This window comes from Calonectris borealis, chromosome 15, assembly GCF_964195595.1.
Source record: "Calonectris borealis chromosome 15, bCalBor7.hap1.2, whole genome shotgun sequence".
Taxonomy (NCBI): Eukaryota; Metazoa; Chordata; class Aves; order Procellariiformes; family Procellariidae; genus Calonectris; species Calonectris borealis.
This window is the reverse complement of record NC_134326.1, coordinates 3,011,917-3,026,553: the sequence shown is the minus strand read 5'-3', so window position 1 is coordinate 3,026,553 and position 14,637 is coordinate 3,011,917. Positions and strand designations below refer to the sequence as shown.

Sequence of the window (14,637 nt, the reverse complement as noted above, 5' to 3'; positions counted from 1 at the left end):
GGGCTACCGAAAAGGATCCAGTGGGCAACTGGGATCAGCTGGGAGTAACTGGGGGCAGCGAGGGGTGACTGGGGGCAGCTGAGGGTGATTGGGGAGCAGACGTAGGGTTATGGGAGAGAATCCAGTGGGCAACTAGGACCAGCTGGGAGTAACTGGGGGCAGTTGGGGTGCCCGGGGGTGCCTGGGGGGCAGCGAGAGGTGACCGGGGGCAGCCGGGGGAGCTGGGGCAGGCGCTAGGACCGCGGAGGCGCCGCAGCGGCGATCGCCCCGCCCTCGGCCACGCCCCCCCGGCGCCGTCTGTCGCTCGCTGTCGGCGGCGCCGCGCAGGCGTGGGCTCGCGGCGCGGTCGCGGCGTGATGACGTGAGCGGGAGCGCGCGGCGGCGGGTCCCGGCCTCTCCGCCATGGCGAAGACCGTGGCCTACTTCTACGACCCGGACGTGGGCAACTTCCACTACGGTGCGGGCCGGGGCGGGCGGCGGGGCCGGAGGAGAACCGGGGCGGCGGCGGCGGCGGCGGGGCCGGAGGAGAACCGGGGCGGCGGCGGCGGCGGAGGGGCCGGACGGGGCCGGTCCCGGGTCGGGGCGGGGGGACGGCCCGGCCCTGGCTCGCCGGGGCGGCCTGGGGACGGTCCCCTCAGCGCCTCCCGGGCCGAGCGGACCTGGCGGGGGGTGGCTCGGCGGGTCCCCTCACGGCCCCGCGCTGGGCCCGGCCCCGGGGGCGGGGGGCGGCTGGTGTGTCCCGTCCCCCCCCCGCCCCGGTGACTCCCCGTGTCGTTCCCCTTGCAGGAGCGGGGCACCCCATGAAGCCGCATCGCCTGGCGCTGACCCACAGCCTGGTCCTGCACTACGGGCTCTACAAGAAGATGATCGTAAGCGGCGCTTCTCCCGGGGTCCAACGGGGCCCCCCCACCCGGGCGGCGGGGGACGAGGGGGCTGCGGCGGGTGGCTTTGGGCAGGCGGCCGGCAGTGCGGGGGATTTAGGCTTCGGCAGGTGTGAAAGGTGCCGGAGACCCGTGCGCTGTCCTGCTGACTCCGGTCCTGGCCTCCATCTTAAGGCTTGGACCATGTTAGTGGGTTCTTCACAGCTTTCTCGTGTCACTGCCTCTCCTTCAGCTCCACTTCTGGCACGGCAGGTGACGGAGTTGTTGCAGACAAGGCTTTGAGCAGTCTCAGGCATTCTCATCGGCCTGAGCCCCCACCATACCACCCAGAGCTGATTTGAAAGGCACCATCGCTGGCTGTCCGTGTCTTACTGTGCCGTGCCTGGAGCCGCAGCAGTGCCGCGGGGCACCATACGTGAAATTTCTGTCTGTAGCCCCTTCTAGGAAGGACCCAGTGACCGCTGTAGACTGTGTGATCGTAGAATGGTAAAGCTGGAAAAAAAAAAACCTCAAGAGGCTTGCTAATTCACCTTGATGCCTTAACGGGGTTCACTAATCCCATCTCATACCTGATAAGTGATTGTCCAACCCGCTCTTCAAAGTCTTTGTTGCCCAGTCAGCTCAAGCAACCTAGTCCAGTGCACTCCAGTCCAGTTGTTACTGTTAGAAAGATTTTTCTCTTCCTGAAATCTAGCCTGTGTAAACCTGGTAAAACGTGACAGTATGTAGTGATAATCAAAAAGAAAATCTTCATCTTTCAAGAAATGAACAAGTTTTGGAATATCACTACGAATGCGTGGCACCCCTCTTCTGAAGTATTTTATTTGACTTGGTGCAAGCGGGATTGAGCCGTGCTCCCTTCCCTAGAATCCTGGTTCACTTTTCAGCCCGTTCTTGCAGCACAGAACACATGAAAAGCTCTCGGGAGTACAGGGCACGTAGCTTAATGCCCCACGATACAAGATCAAGGCAGGAATGGTAGAAGTCTTGTACCCTTCTGCCCCTTTTGAGATGGCTTTTGCCCGTTTGGATGTGCAGAACATGCCACCTGCAGCTGCTGGTCATTTTGGAGCAACTTGTTTTGTCTCCTGTTGGCTTATTCTCGCTTTTGGTGCAGCGGGATCGCTTCTAAGCTGTTTCGGACCGTTGAGCGATTTAATTCCTGGGCTGACTGGCGCGGTTCCAGGTCGTGCTGTCTGATCCGGAGGCCGGGTGTAGCTGCTGCCTATTGTCTCCGCAGCCTGTGATCTGTGTCCTGGGGAAAGGCCCCTACCCGGAATGTTATTCTAAACATTGTAGGCTACAGCTCCAGGTGCTTCTGGTTTTATGTATGTATATGTATGTATTTATATATGTACATATAGAGACATCCGTGCATTTATGGTGTCTTTTCATGGGAATTACCTCGTAAGAGCGCTTCTGTCACAGTCATCATCGTGCGTCGCTAGGGAGGGGAGGTGAAAAATGGCTACAAAACCGTCATTGCTGCAATCTGTGGGGGTTGTCGTGACTTTCCCCCATCCTTCCTCTTTGCGCTCGTGCATCCCACGTGCGTTCCTCACCCTTCTGCAGCCGGGCCCGGCTGCGGGTGACGCTCAGCCACTTCCCCTCTTACTCATGAGCCTGAACTGGATGACCCCAGACGTGTGCTCTCAGAATGATTGTAGAACTCGATCGTAGGTTGTTGCTTGCAGTTGTAGATGGTTGCAAGTAACTGCTGATAGAGTCGGGCTTATTTTGAGGCTGTGGAGGAGAAAGCGTGATCAACTTGTGATGTGTTTTCACATCTGCAGCATGCTTCAGGGATAAATCACGAGCTGCTGTGAAAACACGGGGATCGTGCAGAGCTGTCAGACAGAAACGTGCAAATTCCAGTCCCTCTCCAGTTGGACCAGGCACTTCTCCGGACGATGATTAGCTTCGCAGGTTCCCTCATCCCCACCGTTAGACGTTAAGCAAAACTATAACCAACTTGGACTGCGCCCTCAAAGACCCGACTAAATATTTAGTTGTTGTGGTACCAAAAAAAGCCTGTCCTTAAAGGTCGCTTCTCAAGCACCTGAGAATCGGGCAATGTTAAAATCAAAGTTGCGTCACTGTGAGCACAAGAGAGCAGGATTAGACCAGTGTGTTTAATTCTGGCATGTTTACAGTGTCTTCTCTGCTATATGGGCAGGACGAAGTGCAAAATTCTTGCAAGCGTGATAGCAATACAGTTTTCCTGCTTTTTATTTTTTCGGGCAAAGTCTGAACAGCCAAACCGATACAAGTGGGGCAGAGGGACAAGCTAAATCTCGGCTGCTTTGTACCTGCCCGTCCGTGCTGCACAACTTGGTCGTTATCTCTGGCGCTGTACAAGTGCCTGGCCTTTGGCGTGGGCTCAAGTTCGAGCTCTTCCGCTGCCGGCACATCTGCTTCTGTGCTGAGAGACGTACGGATTGAGTGAAAGCAAATAGAAAATAAGCTGTCCCAAAACTAAAGCGCAATAGCAGTTTTTGAAGGAAGGTGCTAAAATGGAGCAGTGGAACAGTTTCTTGATGCAATATATAAAATTAATTTGGTATGTTTAAACATTAGAAAAGCTTCTCTGTGTAATTAATATAATTTCCTGGCAAAATCGCGTCCAGCCATGGTGACCTGCTGTTGCGCTCACAGCGGGATGCAGCTGGAGTATACTGAGGGCACGTGGAATCTTTGCAGAATTTATCTTTCAGATTTTTGCTGTAAATGTATGAACTTCTATGAATAACTTCCCTAGAGTTGGGATTTTTCTTGCAGAAACAGCAAAAAGCGTAATACTTACACATAACACTTCAAAATGTCAGATCCATGTCTGAATGAGGCAGCAGGCAGAGCTGTACACTTTGCCGTATTTTTAGTCTTAAAACCCTTTTTGGGGGATTATATTTTCCACAAGACGCCATCGTGAAGCTGAAAACCGCAGAGGAGACTTCATCCTGAACAGTCAGCGACTGGCAAAGTTACGAGCAAATAAAAGCGGGGATTAGGGTCAGCTGTGACTACAAAAGGTCCTGTTACCTTTGTGTTGTGGTTACATCACTATCCGCCCTCTCTGCCTCCTCCGAATAAAAGGCCGCTATCCCGTCAAGCTGGCTTCGCCCCTTCGCACCTTTCCCAGCTCATCTGCGGCTGCAGCGCGCAAGCGCGCGGTGAACCAAGGCTCAGCGCTGCTGAGAGGGAGAGGGTGTCCTGCTGCTCGCCTTCCCTGCTCCTCCGCTGCGTCTTCCCGCTGCCTTTCTTGTGCTGCCTCTGGAAGCTGTTGGATCCTTGCGTGAACTGATGCAACTCGATAACTCGGCAAAGCCGGGAGAGTTTTCTATGGAGTTAGCAAAACGAGGCAGCGCGGAGAGGGGGCCGAGTGCCAGAGCTTAGGAAGGTAGGTGGGATTGCTGGGAGCAGGGTGAGGGCTGGAGGGAGGCAGGTTTCTTCTTCTGCCAGCAGCTGAGTGAGTCTCGAAGCTTTTGGTCTTTTTTTCCCCCCGTTTTGAATCACACATCCCTACTTTTTGTTGTCCAAGAGAGTCTCTGAATATCCCGTGAGAGTTATTTCTTCTCTCTGATAACTCTTGGGCATTGGTTTTGGTCTTTTTTGATGTAATCAGCCGTTTGGATTTCTGTGCAGAGCCCTCGTGGGGAATAGGTCTTGCCTTCACCCTTAGCAGCTGCACTGATGGCTCGTGCTTCTGGGTCGCCTCATCCTCCGTCTTTGAGTTGTCAGAGGCAGCAGCCTCCGAGAAACACCGAACCCCATGCATCCATGTGGAAAACACCACACCGCATGCAGATCAGTTCAGGAAAGGAGGTGATCTGTTTGTTAGGGAATTCCGTGTCTCTGAAAATTAACGTGTTTCCTGCTTAGCCCAGGAAACAGGCACATGGGTGCAGTTGCCCTGATAAGTTTTCCCTTTGGAGACAAGCTCATGTATCTTACTATTTTTCTCATGTTCCACTTTTTCTATAAAGTGCATGCTTTAAGAGAAATTGGGAAACACAAAAAAGATCTCTTATGGATTTCAGTGCAACTTTAATTTCCTCTCGCCAGGTATGTGGTGTTAATTTTTAACTTCCTGTTACATTGAGGTACGTGCATTAAGTGCCAAACTGGCAAGCCTGTATTGTCACATTAATTTGAATCTATCCAGTTCCCTGACCGTTTTTCGACGGCTTTCCAAAGGAAACAAAGCTTATGCAACTCTTCCGTCTGTCTGTGAGCTTGCTCCAAATAACTTTTGAACCTATCAGCCCATTACAGGCAAATCTGACAGAGGGACTGAAACCACCGCTACATCAAGGTCTTAAAATTGTATGAAAGCCGGTGACTGAGAAGGGAATAGTGGCCCCCAGTGAAGAAGAAGCTGGAGTTTGAACTCAGCTGTTTTATTCTGGCTTGCCCAAGGGAGGGGGTCTGTGCAGCGGAGGAAGGAAGGCATCAGAGAGTATGTGGCAAGAGCTGCAGTTGTTATGAGGTAGGAGACGGGTTTATGGCTGAAAGAGAAAAATCGTTAGGAAAGCAGGCTTCATGGAGCAGCTTGTTGAATTTAAATGAACAAAAAAGTCAGGAACCCAGTGTATAGGAACGTTTTTTGATATACCTCACGCAGGCGGTTTGTCAATTAGCTTGAGATTTCTTACAGCCAAAGCAAACGCGAGTTTGGATGGGAAATAAGTCTTGCCTTTCCTCCTGAAGGTTTTCAAACCGTACCAGGCATCCCAGCATGACATGTGCCGATTCCACTCCGAGGACTACATAGACTTCCTACAGAGAGTGAGTCCCAACAACATGCAGGGATTCACCAAGAGCCTCAACGCCTTCAACGTGGGCGATGACTGGTGAGTGTTCTGTGCCTCCTGCAAGCCCGCAGTTGGAAAGGGTGCTCCTGCATCGCTCGTGTCCAGAGAGCTCTTTTGGAATGTCTCGTTTCTTGTTTGTTTTTAACCAGAATGAGGCGGGTGTCCCTCCTGTGTATATCAGATTACTGGAACCTCCTTGATTCCCTTCTCTTCAGATGTTGCGGTCCCCCTTTTTACATCTATATTTAGGCTGTAAGCTTGTTGGGTTAGAGACTGTATCTCTATTTGTTCTTGCAGAGCCTCCAGTTCTTCTTGAACATGCTAATTATTTTTTTAAATAATTGCCTGTCATTTTAGCTACCTTAATACGTGCATGTTAAATTCAAGACAGCTTTGAGAGCCTGATTTTCAGGTAGAGCTAAGGAGATATTCATGCTTCTGTACAAAACTGCATGAGCTCCTGTTGAGAATGTACAATTCCAGTCTTTAATGCTCGTGAGAGGTGAAACTTGACAGAAATGTGTGGAAGGGCTCTGTGGGTGACTGAGGAAATAGCAATACGCCTTGTCTGGTTGAGGATTATACGGGCTGTCAGAGAGTGAGATTGTTCTTAGGTATTCTGTGGAGGGAAAAGTTGTAAGTACTAGCACGGGAGGAGTTATGTGAGCTAGAGAACAGTGTTATCCCAAGATATTAGTACAGCCTGGTTTTTAATACTTAGGCTGAGAATCGGAAGACTGTTCTGTAACCTTGCTGCTCTGATGATCAGAAACCATCTTCTTACCAGAAAGGAAAGGGGAAATAAAACCCCACAGTATTTAAGCCATTGCTTGTCCATGAATGAAATGGGTGACGTGGTGCCAGCAAGCTGGTGACACGGGCTCCATGTCCTGTGTTCCGGTACTCTCCCGGTGCCTGGGCTGGCTCTGCGTGGTGGGACGGATCAGACCTTGGCGCTGCCTTGAGAGCAGCGCTCGGCGCCGGTTGCAGTATTACTGCGCGCTGGGCTGCGCGCTTGGGAGCAGAGCGGGGGCAGGATCTTCGGACACAGCCAGGGGAGAGAGCGCAGGAGCAGCCCAGTCCTCCCCTCTCCTGATGCAGTGTCTCGCATCGTGTCCCAGCTCTGGGCACGTGTCAGCAGGGCTGCGGGACAGACGCCGGCGTTGTGAGCAGGGGAGCCTTTTCAGGACTAGCTTGGAAGCTTTGGTAATCATTCTTGAATTCACCGAGTTTGCCATTGTTTGCAGCCGGATTGCTCGCCTGCTGGTACTCGGTGTGTTACAAGCAGGGTCAGAGTGATCCCAAATTAACTCTTTCAGAGAATGGGTTTTGATCTTGCTCAGGTAACGTCCCTGAACAATTTTATCCGTGGCTTTGCTCTGGAGAAATGGGGAGGAATGAGAAGATGTTCTATATTTGAATCATGGTTTCTTTTTCAGCCCAGTGTTTCCAGGCCTCTTTGAATTTTGCTCTCGCTATACCGGGGCCTCCCTGCAGGGAGCAACGCAGCTGAACAACAAGGTAACTTGAGCTGATGTGCTTACGTTTTGAAACACAGGCGTAAGCCAACTGGTTTTCAATTTAAGAACCTCGTGGATTTGTTTTGTGCGACAACATAGCAAGCACCGCTGTGTGGCAGCGTAAATACCTAGTGCTGAGGACTGTTAAGCTTGAGACCATTCCTGTACTGTCAGAGGCAACCATTTATAGATGTTTAATCTGAAGGGAGTCAGAGGATGCTAATGCTGCACGTACTAAAGTCACAAGGTACTCTCAGCGCTGTAGAACAAACCGGGGGTCTTCAGTGAAACTGGCTGCTGGGAGACCTGGACAGTGCTGCTAGGTCTCCGCTATGGAAATGCACTAAATGAGACCACGCAGAAGGGCTGAAGAAGAGGGTCCTTCTGGAGGGTGTAAAAAAAAAAACAAACTACAGAGGTTTGAGTCTTCTGGAGACCTGAGAAAGGTCTAATGAGTGTAAAGAACAAGCGCAGGAACAAACTATGTGCCAGGTGCTCTGCCTGCTGCTGGCTGGAGGGGGAGCGGTGGAGGCGGGAGATGATCTTTTCTGGTCTAACGGGAAATGTAGAGCACAGGACTAATCCAGTACGGACATGATGTGTCCAAAACCGTTGGCGGGGCTAACGACCAAGATGGAGCTTTGGAAAGGCCTCCGTAGGAGAAGGAAAGGCCAGAAGGCTGTTTGCTGGGCAGGTTGAAGTGGGTGCACTGGGGAAGTGGGTGCAAGGTTGTTGTTACCACGTTGTCACGTTAAACTAACTTATCTTTCCTTTCTTAGATTTGTGATATTGCAATAAACTGGGCAGGGGGGCTGCATCATGCCAAAAAGTTTGAGGTAATGAGGCAAATCTGCATATTTCTCCATCTTTTTGAGGCCCAGGCTTTGTCTTGATGCCGTTCTAATGCTATTCGGTTTTCTCTGTCTTGCAGGCTTCTGGGTTTTGTTATGTTAACGACATAGTTATCGGCATCCTGGAGCTGCTCAAGTAAGGACATGGGGCAAGTGCAGTACTGTCCTGGCTGGTGTGTGGTTTCCCTCTGCTGCTTCACTGTTCTCTCTCTCTGTTTCCCTGCCCCATTTGCCTTTCTAGAGTCCAGGAAGGCCAACAACTTGGGTTTTGTCCTGGCCTCTTCTTTAGGCACAAGAAGAGAGGCTTGAGAATTGGAATATCTGACTCCAGTTTTGTTGCATGCAGCTTAAGGGATACAGAAGAGTTCTTCAATTCCATTTCTCATCTATCTGTGAAATACTCATTTCAGGGTCTCCTGAGTCTCAGCGTTTTTGCCACAGTGAGCCTTTTGTAGGTAAATGCAAATTATGGCTCACTGGAGACAGTTAAATGACTCGAATCTTTCTTGATTTGCTTGAGTGGTTTAAGAACAGGACTTGAGCAACACATGGATGATCAAAGGACACTTGCTTTGAGTAAAAAAGAGTCAGATTTTTTTTTTCTTTATAGAAAATGAAAAATAAATTCAGAATGGGAGGAAGAGTTACAGAAATACCTTCCATTTCTTGGATTAGTCTGTGAATTTTTTTTTTTTTTGTACTCTCAAATGCCCTCCTTGTCACTGAATCTGAGACGAGATGTTACGGAATTAAAAAAGATTTGGGGTTGACCAGACAATGATTACATGACTGGTGGCAAGCTTACTCGCTCTCCAAGTTAGACTTATGGGATGTACTGGGGTTTCTTGTATCTCATTCCTCTCTGCCTGTCTTCCCTGCTCTGTGTTTGGAACCTCAGGTCTTCACTGTATCTCTGCACACCCACTCTCTAGTCTCATATGAGTCCCATATGCAAAGGCTTCAAATACAGCCCAGTTACTCCTCATGGGAGATTATAATATGTCCCTATGCTCTTGTTCCCTGTTTTCAGGAACCATTTCTGCAGCAGGTGGCTGCATACTTGAGTTTGCTTCCCACCATGGGAGTACGGTGGTGCCTCTGCTCTTAGAAGGTCCCTTTCTCCCTTTACCAGTGTGCCAGGGCTGTGTGTATGCATCCCCCCGTTCTCCTGGCTGTCATTTGTCTACGGGATGAATAATCTGGGCTCTCTTAAATAGTTTATGTCTCTCTTGGGATACTGAGGCAAGGTACTGGTCTGCTAATCAGCATGGGTCAGCACTAGCAACCAGTTTGATCAGATCACTGCAGACACGCTTAAAGCCGTGGTTCCGAGGCGGATGGCACGAACCACATGCTCCTCCTCTCTTGTTTCGATGTTGTCTTGTTTTTTTCAGGTCTCTCCCCAGTCCCCTAGGGTTTTGGCATGGATGCCAGATCTCCTGTTCTTTGGGATGCAGCATTTCCGTGTGAAAAGTTGCAGACGTTCTCTCCAGCCGAGCGGGCAGCTCTGGAGCTGGCAGGCAGGGATGGCTTAGGGCCGTGTCTCTAGTGCTCGACAGCACATCAGCTTTGACCATTACCCCAGTCCATTTACTTGTGATGATCTCCCCTTCTTCACCCGCTGTCTCTGTGACCCAGCAGACTTCTTCTCCAGTAAATTTAGTCCAGCCTGGTGTTCTTGGTGCTAGCTCGCTGGGACATAGTGCTGCCAGTACTCTGGCATGTGGAGGAAGTAAGTGTTCCTGCTTCCTCCTCGGCTAGCTTACCTTTCATCTCCTGATACGGTTAAAAATCATTGGAGCTCTTAAAAATCAACTAACAGCACATTGTTTGTAGGGGAAGCAAAACCCCACAGCTTTCTAACCCCCAGGTGGTTAAAATAGGTTCTCTTTACCATGTGCTTTCCAAGATACTTCTGGCCCCATGTGAAAACCTTTTATTCTAGTATTTCTTTCCAAGCACATCAGAAGAAAATGTTTTAGTGGTGGGGCGTGCTTGACTGTATACAAATGTCACATATCTAAAGCCATTTGATGTGCCTGGGGTGGGACAGGTGAGTTCTTCTGACAAGTGGGCTTGCAGGTAGATGTCGGCGGTGGTTTTCAGACCTGTAGGTGATACTGAGGCATGTGGGGAATGGTGAGGTTGGCTGCGGTGCAGACAGTAATGCTGGCTTTCCTCCTGTATTCAATAGATACCACCCACGTGTTCTGTATATTGATATCGATATCCATCACGGAGATGGTGTGCAGGAGGCTTTCTACTTGACGGACCGTGTCATGACAGTGTCATTTCATAAATATGGGAACTATTTCTTTCCTGGCACAGGTATGTATTTTCCCTTATAGTGTGAACCTGGCCTCGCTTCAGAATCCTTTGGAAGCTCTGCTGGAGTATAAAAGCGTAAAATGACAAAATTAGAGCTGCAGGGAGAAATGATGGAAGAAAGGGCATGGAAAAGCAATTAGAGAGGACAGAAGTATAGTTATTTGTAAGAAAGAGGGATCCTACCTAGGTTAAGGGATCTAAACCCAGACCAGATCTGGCCTTTCCACACCTCTGAAGTCTCAGAGCTGTTGTGACTCTCCTGTCTTTCCCTGGCCAGGTGACATGTATGAAGTTGGTGCAGAGAGCGGTCGTTACTACTGTCTCAACGTGCCTCTACGAGATGGCATTGATGACCAAAGTAGGTGTTCCCTGCCATTTCCCCTTGCCCAGGGATTTGCTGCTGCTTCTGCTCCAGAGCCGTGACAAATCTGTCTTTCTCTCCAAAGGTTATAAACACCTCTTCCAGCCCGTCATTAACCAGGTGGTAGATTACTATCAGCCCACCTGCATAGTACTGCAGGTAAGAAAGCACGTCCATCCCTTCCAGAGGCTGTAGGTGAGGGGGCTGCTGTCGATGTGTCACCTTCCGATCCCGGGGAGTCAGGCTTGCTGTGTCCCAGCTGAGCTGCTGTCTGTACCCTCTGATGAATGAGGGTGGCCAAGGGGTGGGGATGCTGATGTGTGTTTGGATAGCAATGCCTCCGTTCCAAAAATTCAGTCGTTCTTCTTCTGTTCCCCAGTGCGGTGCTGATTCTCTGGGTTGCGACCGTTTGGGTTGTTTTAACCTCAGTATAAGAGGACATGGGTAAGTACAGCGGGGCTGGGGCAGAGCAATTAGTTGAAGGACCGTCCTTTAGTCTGAAGGGCTCTGATGAGTCCTCTGCTGTGAGGCTTGAGCTTTGATTTCGCCCTTCCAGCAGCACCAGCAGTTTTGGGTGTTTTTTTAACTCTTGTGTGACGGGAGGGGGTCTTAGAATGAGGCTTTGTACAAGCCGCTGCAGAGCGATGGTTCACAGGTTTCCCTGGGTGGAAGCCCTGAACTCCAGGTGTATCACACCAGCCGTGGTGGTGTTTGAGTGTACGGTGACATTTCTGACAAGTGCTGCAGTTAACAGCTCTGGCATTTTTTTGTTTGGGGTTTCTAGGGAGTGCGTGGAGTATGTAAAGAGCTTCAACATCCCCTTGCTGGTACTGGGAGGAGGTGGTTACACAGTCCGCAATGTGGCACGATGCTGGTGAGTCTGTTCTCTGCTTGTTGAAGGTCACTGGTTAAGCAGTTGCTGTGGGCTTCATCGCTGCATGCACCATGTAGCTTTCTCTGGACTGAGCTCATCTTATTCCATGTTTTCAGGACTTACGAAACGTCATTGCTTGTAGATGAAGCAATTAGCGAAGAGCTCCCATACAGTGGTAAGTTGGAGTTCCGGTTTTTTCCTCATTAGCTGAGCTAAAGTATTTATTATATCAGCTGAAGAATTAACACCTCTATTCTGCATTGACCAGAGATAAGACCTTAGTCATCTCCTGCCACCCACTTGTAGGCTTTGCTGGGCACGTATCATTTACTGTGTCGTGTATCATTTAATTTGGATTGTTTCCTATTCAGTGACCTGAGCGTTACCTTTGCTCGCTCTGTTGTTTCATATAGTTCCTTGTGGTTGCAGGGCTGTGCGTCACTGTGCTTTTTAAGGTCTGTGGGAGAGTGAACTCTGCTTCCCTGCAGAGCAGAGCAGCTGGTGGCTGGGCTCCCTTGCCTCTGTAACTCTCTTGCTCCTTCCATCACAGAGTACTTTGAATACTTCGCTCCAGACTTCACCCTTCATCCTGATGTCAGTACGAGGATTGAAAATCAGAACTCCAGGCAGGTAAGTGCTTGCAGCCTTATTGCAGTATCAGCTATGTACTCCCAAAACCCTCCGGCTGGTGCTCTGCCCTGTGACAAAGAACAAGCAGAGCTTTTCCTCTGCAGTGTCAGAAAGTCTCATAGCATTAGAGAACCTTGCTGGGTGGTCTTACTGTTTTCTATGTGCTTGAGTATCTATGATTGAATTAACTCTCCTCTGCTCTGATAAATAGCTTTTTGCACAGATGTGCTTCTCGTGGCCACCACATAGATGATGCTGGCAGGTAGCAGTGCTGACAGTTGTGACTCTGTGCAAACTGCCAGATCTCACTGTGGTGATCCCTCTCTGTTTTTTCTGTGTAGTACTTGGATCAGATCAGGCAGACGATATTTGAGAATCTGAAAATGCTGAACCATGCTCCCAGCGTGCAGATCCATGACGTCCCTTCTGACTTGCTCAGCTACGATCGCACAGATGAGCCTGATCCAGAGGAAAGAGGCTCTGAGGAAAACTACAGCAGGTACCAGCTCTTGTTCTGGAGAAGTGGGCTCCCCTTTCTGTCCCTGCTAAGATGGGCAGGTGATATACTGGAGATCGTCTGTGTCCTAGAACAGACACTAAGTCACTTCTGAGTCTCTGGTTTTATCCAGGGAGCCTCTCTCTAGAAATGTGTGGTCTCCTCACATAACACTTCATGGGGTATTTGGGTGCAGGGCATGTCCTGACCTTCGGCGATGTGACCTAGGCGTTCTTCTCTGGCCCCAAGGGTGCCTGGGCTCTCCTCGCTCATGGCGATTGTCTTTCCCCCAGGCCTGAAGCTGCCAACGAGTTCTATGACGGTGACCACGACAATGACAAAGAGAGTGACGTTGAGATCTGAGGGCTCTGGTGTGGGGCTCTGGACAATGGGGGGTCCTGCATTGGACATGGGTGCTTGGAGCAGATAACTGGGCCACGTAGGAGCCAGTTCGCCCTCCCTTCGTATTTGATTGCATGCGGTGGCGGCAGAAACACCACCACTGCAGGCTTCTGCTACCTGGAGAGGCAGCGAGCAGTGAAATGTGTTCTTACTTTCCACCACGTGTCACGGTTCCAGCTGTCACCGCTCTGAGAAATGGAAATTCAAGTAGTGCTCGAATCTGTGCTGTGTACTGGCTGGCAGCCGTGCGACTGCCTTCAGAGCCTGACCCGCGCTGGTTCGGTCACCCCCGTAACTCCTGTGCAGGCTTCTGCCAGCAAGGTGGGCGCTGGAGCGGTTGTGCCTACGATCTCTGCCTCTCTTCAGCAGCAACACCTGATAGATCCTGCTCTCCCCAGCCCGCCACTCAGGTACCCAGTCGATTGTCCTCTGAAGCCTGCACTGAGGGTTGCTTCCTGATGTCCCTTCTCACCATCTGACGCTCCACAGCTCAAGGAAAACCATTCGAGAAGACAAGGCCAGTTGTGGGATAGGGGTCGGGAGTGTCCCTGGAGCAGGGAGCAGCTTGATGGAGCAGGGTGGAAGAATGTACGCAGAGGATAGTCTTGTTCATTCCCCCCGTACTCAGTTTTGCATTCACAAACGAGTACTGCAACACTTTGCTGAGTTGGACCTAACTCCCCTGTTTTCTTTATTCTTCGAGAGGCTAAAATCACTGTGGAACAGAGGTTTGGCTGCCAAGGTCAGTACATAGTGTGTCTTGCACCTCTAATGTAGCTTCCAGCTGTGTTTTCCAAGTTCACACGTGGCCCTTCTGTGTGTTAGCAAGAGATTTGGGCTGCTTGCTCAGAGTGGAAACCATTCCTTCTTGACTGTACCCGGGAGACGTCGCTCTGCTTGCGGGTGAGGGAAGCTGCTTCCTCCAAGTCCTGTCGTCTTGCCCTCACGCAGCAGAGATTTCTCTCGGCCATCCCTCAAATCCCAGACTTTGCTGCTCCTTCTCCCGAGGCATCACCTGGTACCTGTCGTGGTTTGGAGTGTGCGGGAAGGCGGGAGCGGTTTAGCCTCTGACTGTCTGTACTGTTCTGTTTGTTTACTGATGTCTTTAAACATTAAATGAAGAGGCAGTATTTTTCTTACCTGACCTGTTGTTCGTCTGGTTAATGCTCCCACCTTTTTGGCTCCTGTCCTCCCAAGGATTGAGAACACGCGTATCATTCCTGGCAGGGTAGTGTCCTCTGCCGTCTGACCTGTCTGGATGGATGGAGGGCATTCAGCTCCTCAAAGTGTATGCTGGTGAGTTTTGAGCGTCACGATGAGGAGAGCGCCCTGAATTCCTTTACAAGAGGACACGTGGGCTGGTGGACACTCCTGCTTATGCCTCTGATTCCAGTAGAAGCTTTGCAGAAAGCTGCAGAGCTGATTCAAGAAACCTTTCCTGCAATTGTTTTAAATATCATGTTTTTTTGAGTTGCAGTTTCTA

General features: G+C 50.5%; 1 protein-coding gene across 3 annotated transcripts; it reads left to right on the top strand.

Moving 5' to 3' along the window:
• Positions 1-320: 320 nt before the first annotated feature.
• On the top strand, positions 321-14,293 carry HDAC3 (histone deacetylase 3). 3 transcript variants are annotated; one of them, XR_012675871.1, is made up of 16 exons: positions 321-457; positions 787-869; positions 5,589-5,731; positions 7,132-7,213; positions 7,992-8,048; positions 8,144-8,199; positions 10,258-10,391; positions 10,669-10,749; positions 10,838-10,911; positions 11,132-11,196; positions 11,537-11,626; positions 11,743-11,801; positions 12,177-12,256; positions 12,598-12,755; positions 13,046-13,564; positions 13,644-14,293. XR_012675871.1 is itself a non-coding variant. In XM_075164026.1 (15 exons), exons 1-15 carry the CDS (start codon positions 403-405, stop codon positions 13,113-13,115), a joined length of 1,287 nt encoding a protein of 428 aa, XP_075020127.1. In that variant the 5' UTR covers positions 321-402; the 3' UTR covers positions 13,116-14,293. The 3 variants fall into 3 exon arrangements, 2 of the variants coding, with proteins under 2 accessions (XP_075020127.1, XP_075020128.1); XM_075164026.1 differs by having other exon boundaries at positions 13,046-14,293; XM_075164027.1 differs by lacking the exon at positions 7,992-8,048 and having other exon boundaries at positions 13,046-14,293.
• Positions 14,294-14,637: the final 344 nt, after the last annotated feature.

What these genes read in the sequence shown, in the direction of transcription:
- HDAC3 (XM_075164026.1), top strand. Translation starts at nt 403, where the DNA reads ATGGCGAAGACCGTGGCCTACTTCTACGACCCGGACGTGGGCAACTTC. An exon ending in GGCATCCTGGAGCTGCTCAA is followed by an intron (nt 8,200 to 10,257) that starts GTAAGGACATGG and finishes TGTATTCAATAG; the next exon opens with ATACCACCCACGTGTTCTGT. An exon ending in CGCAATGTGGCACGATGCTG is followed by an intron (nt 11,627 to 11,742) that starts GTGAGTCTGTTC and finishes CCATGTTTTCAG; the next exon opens with GACTTACGAAACGTCATTGC.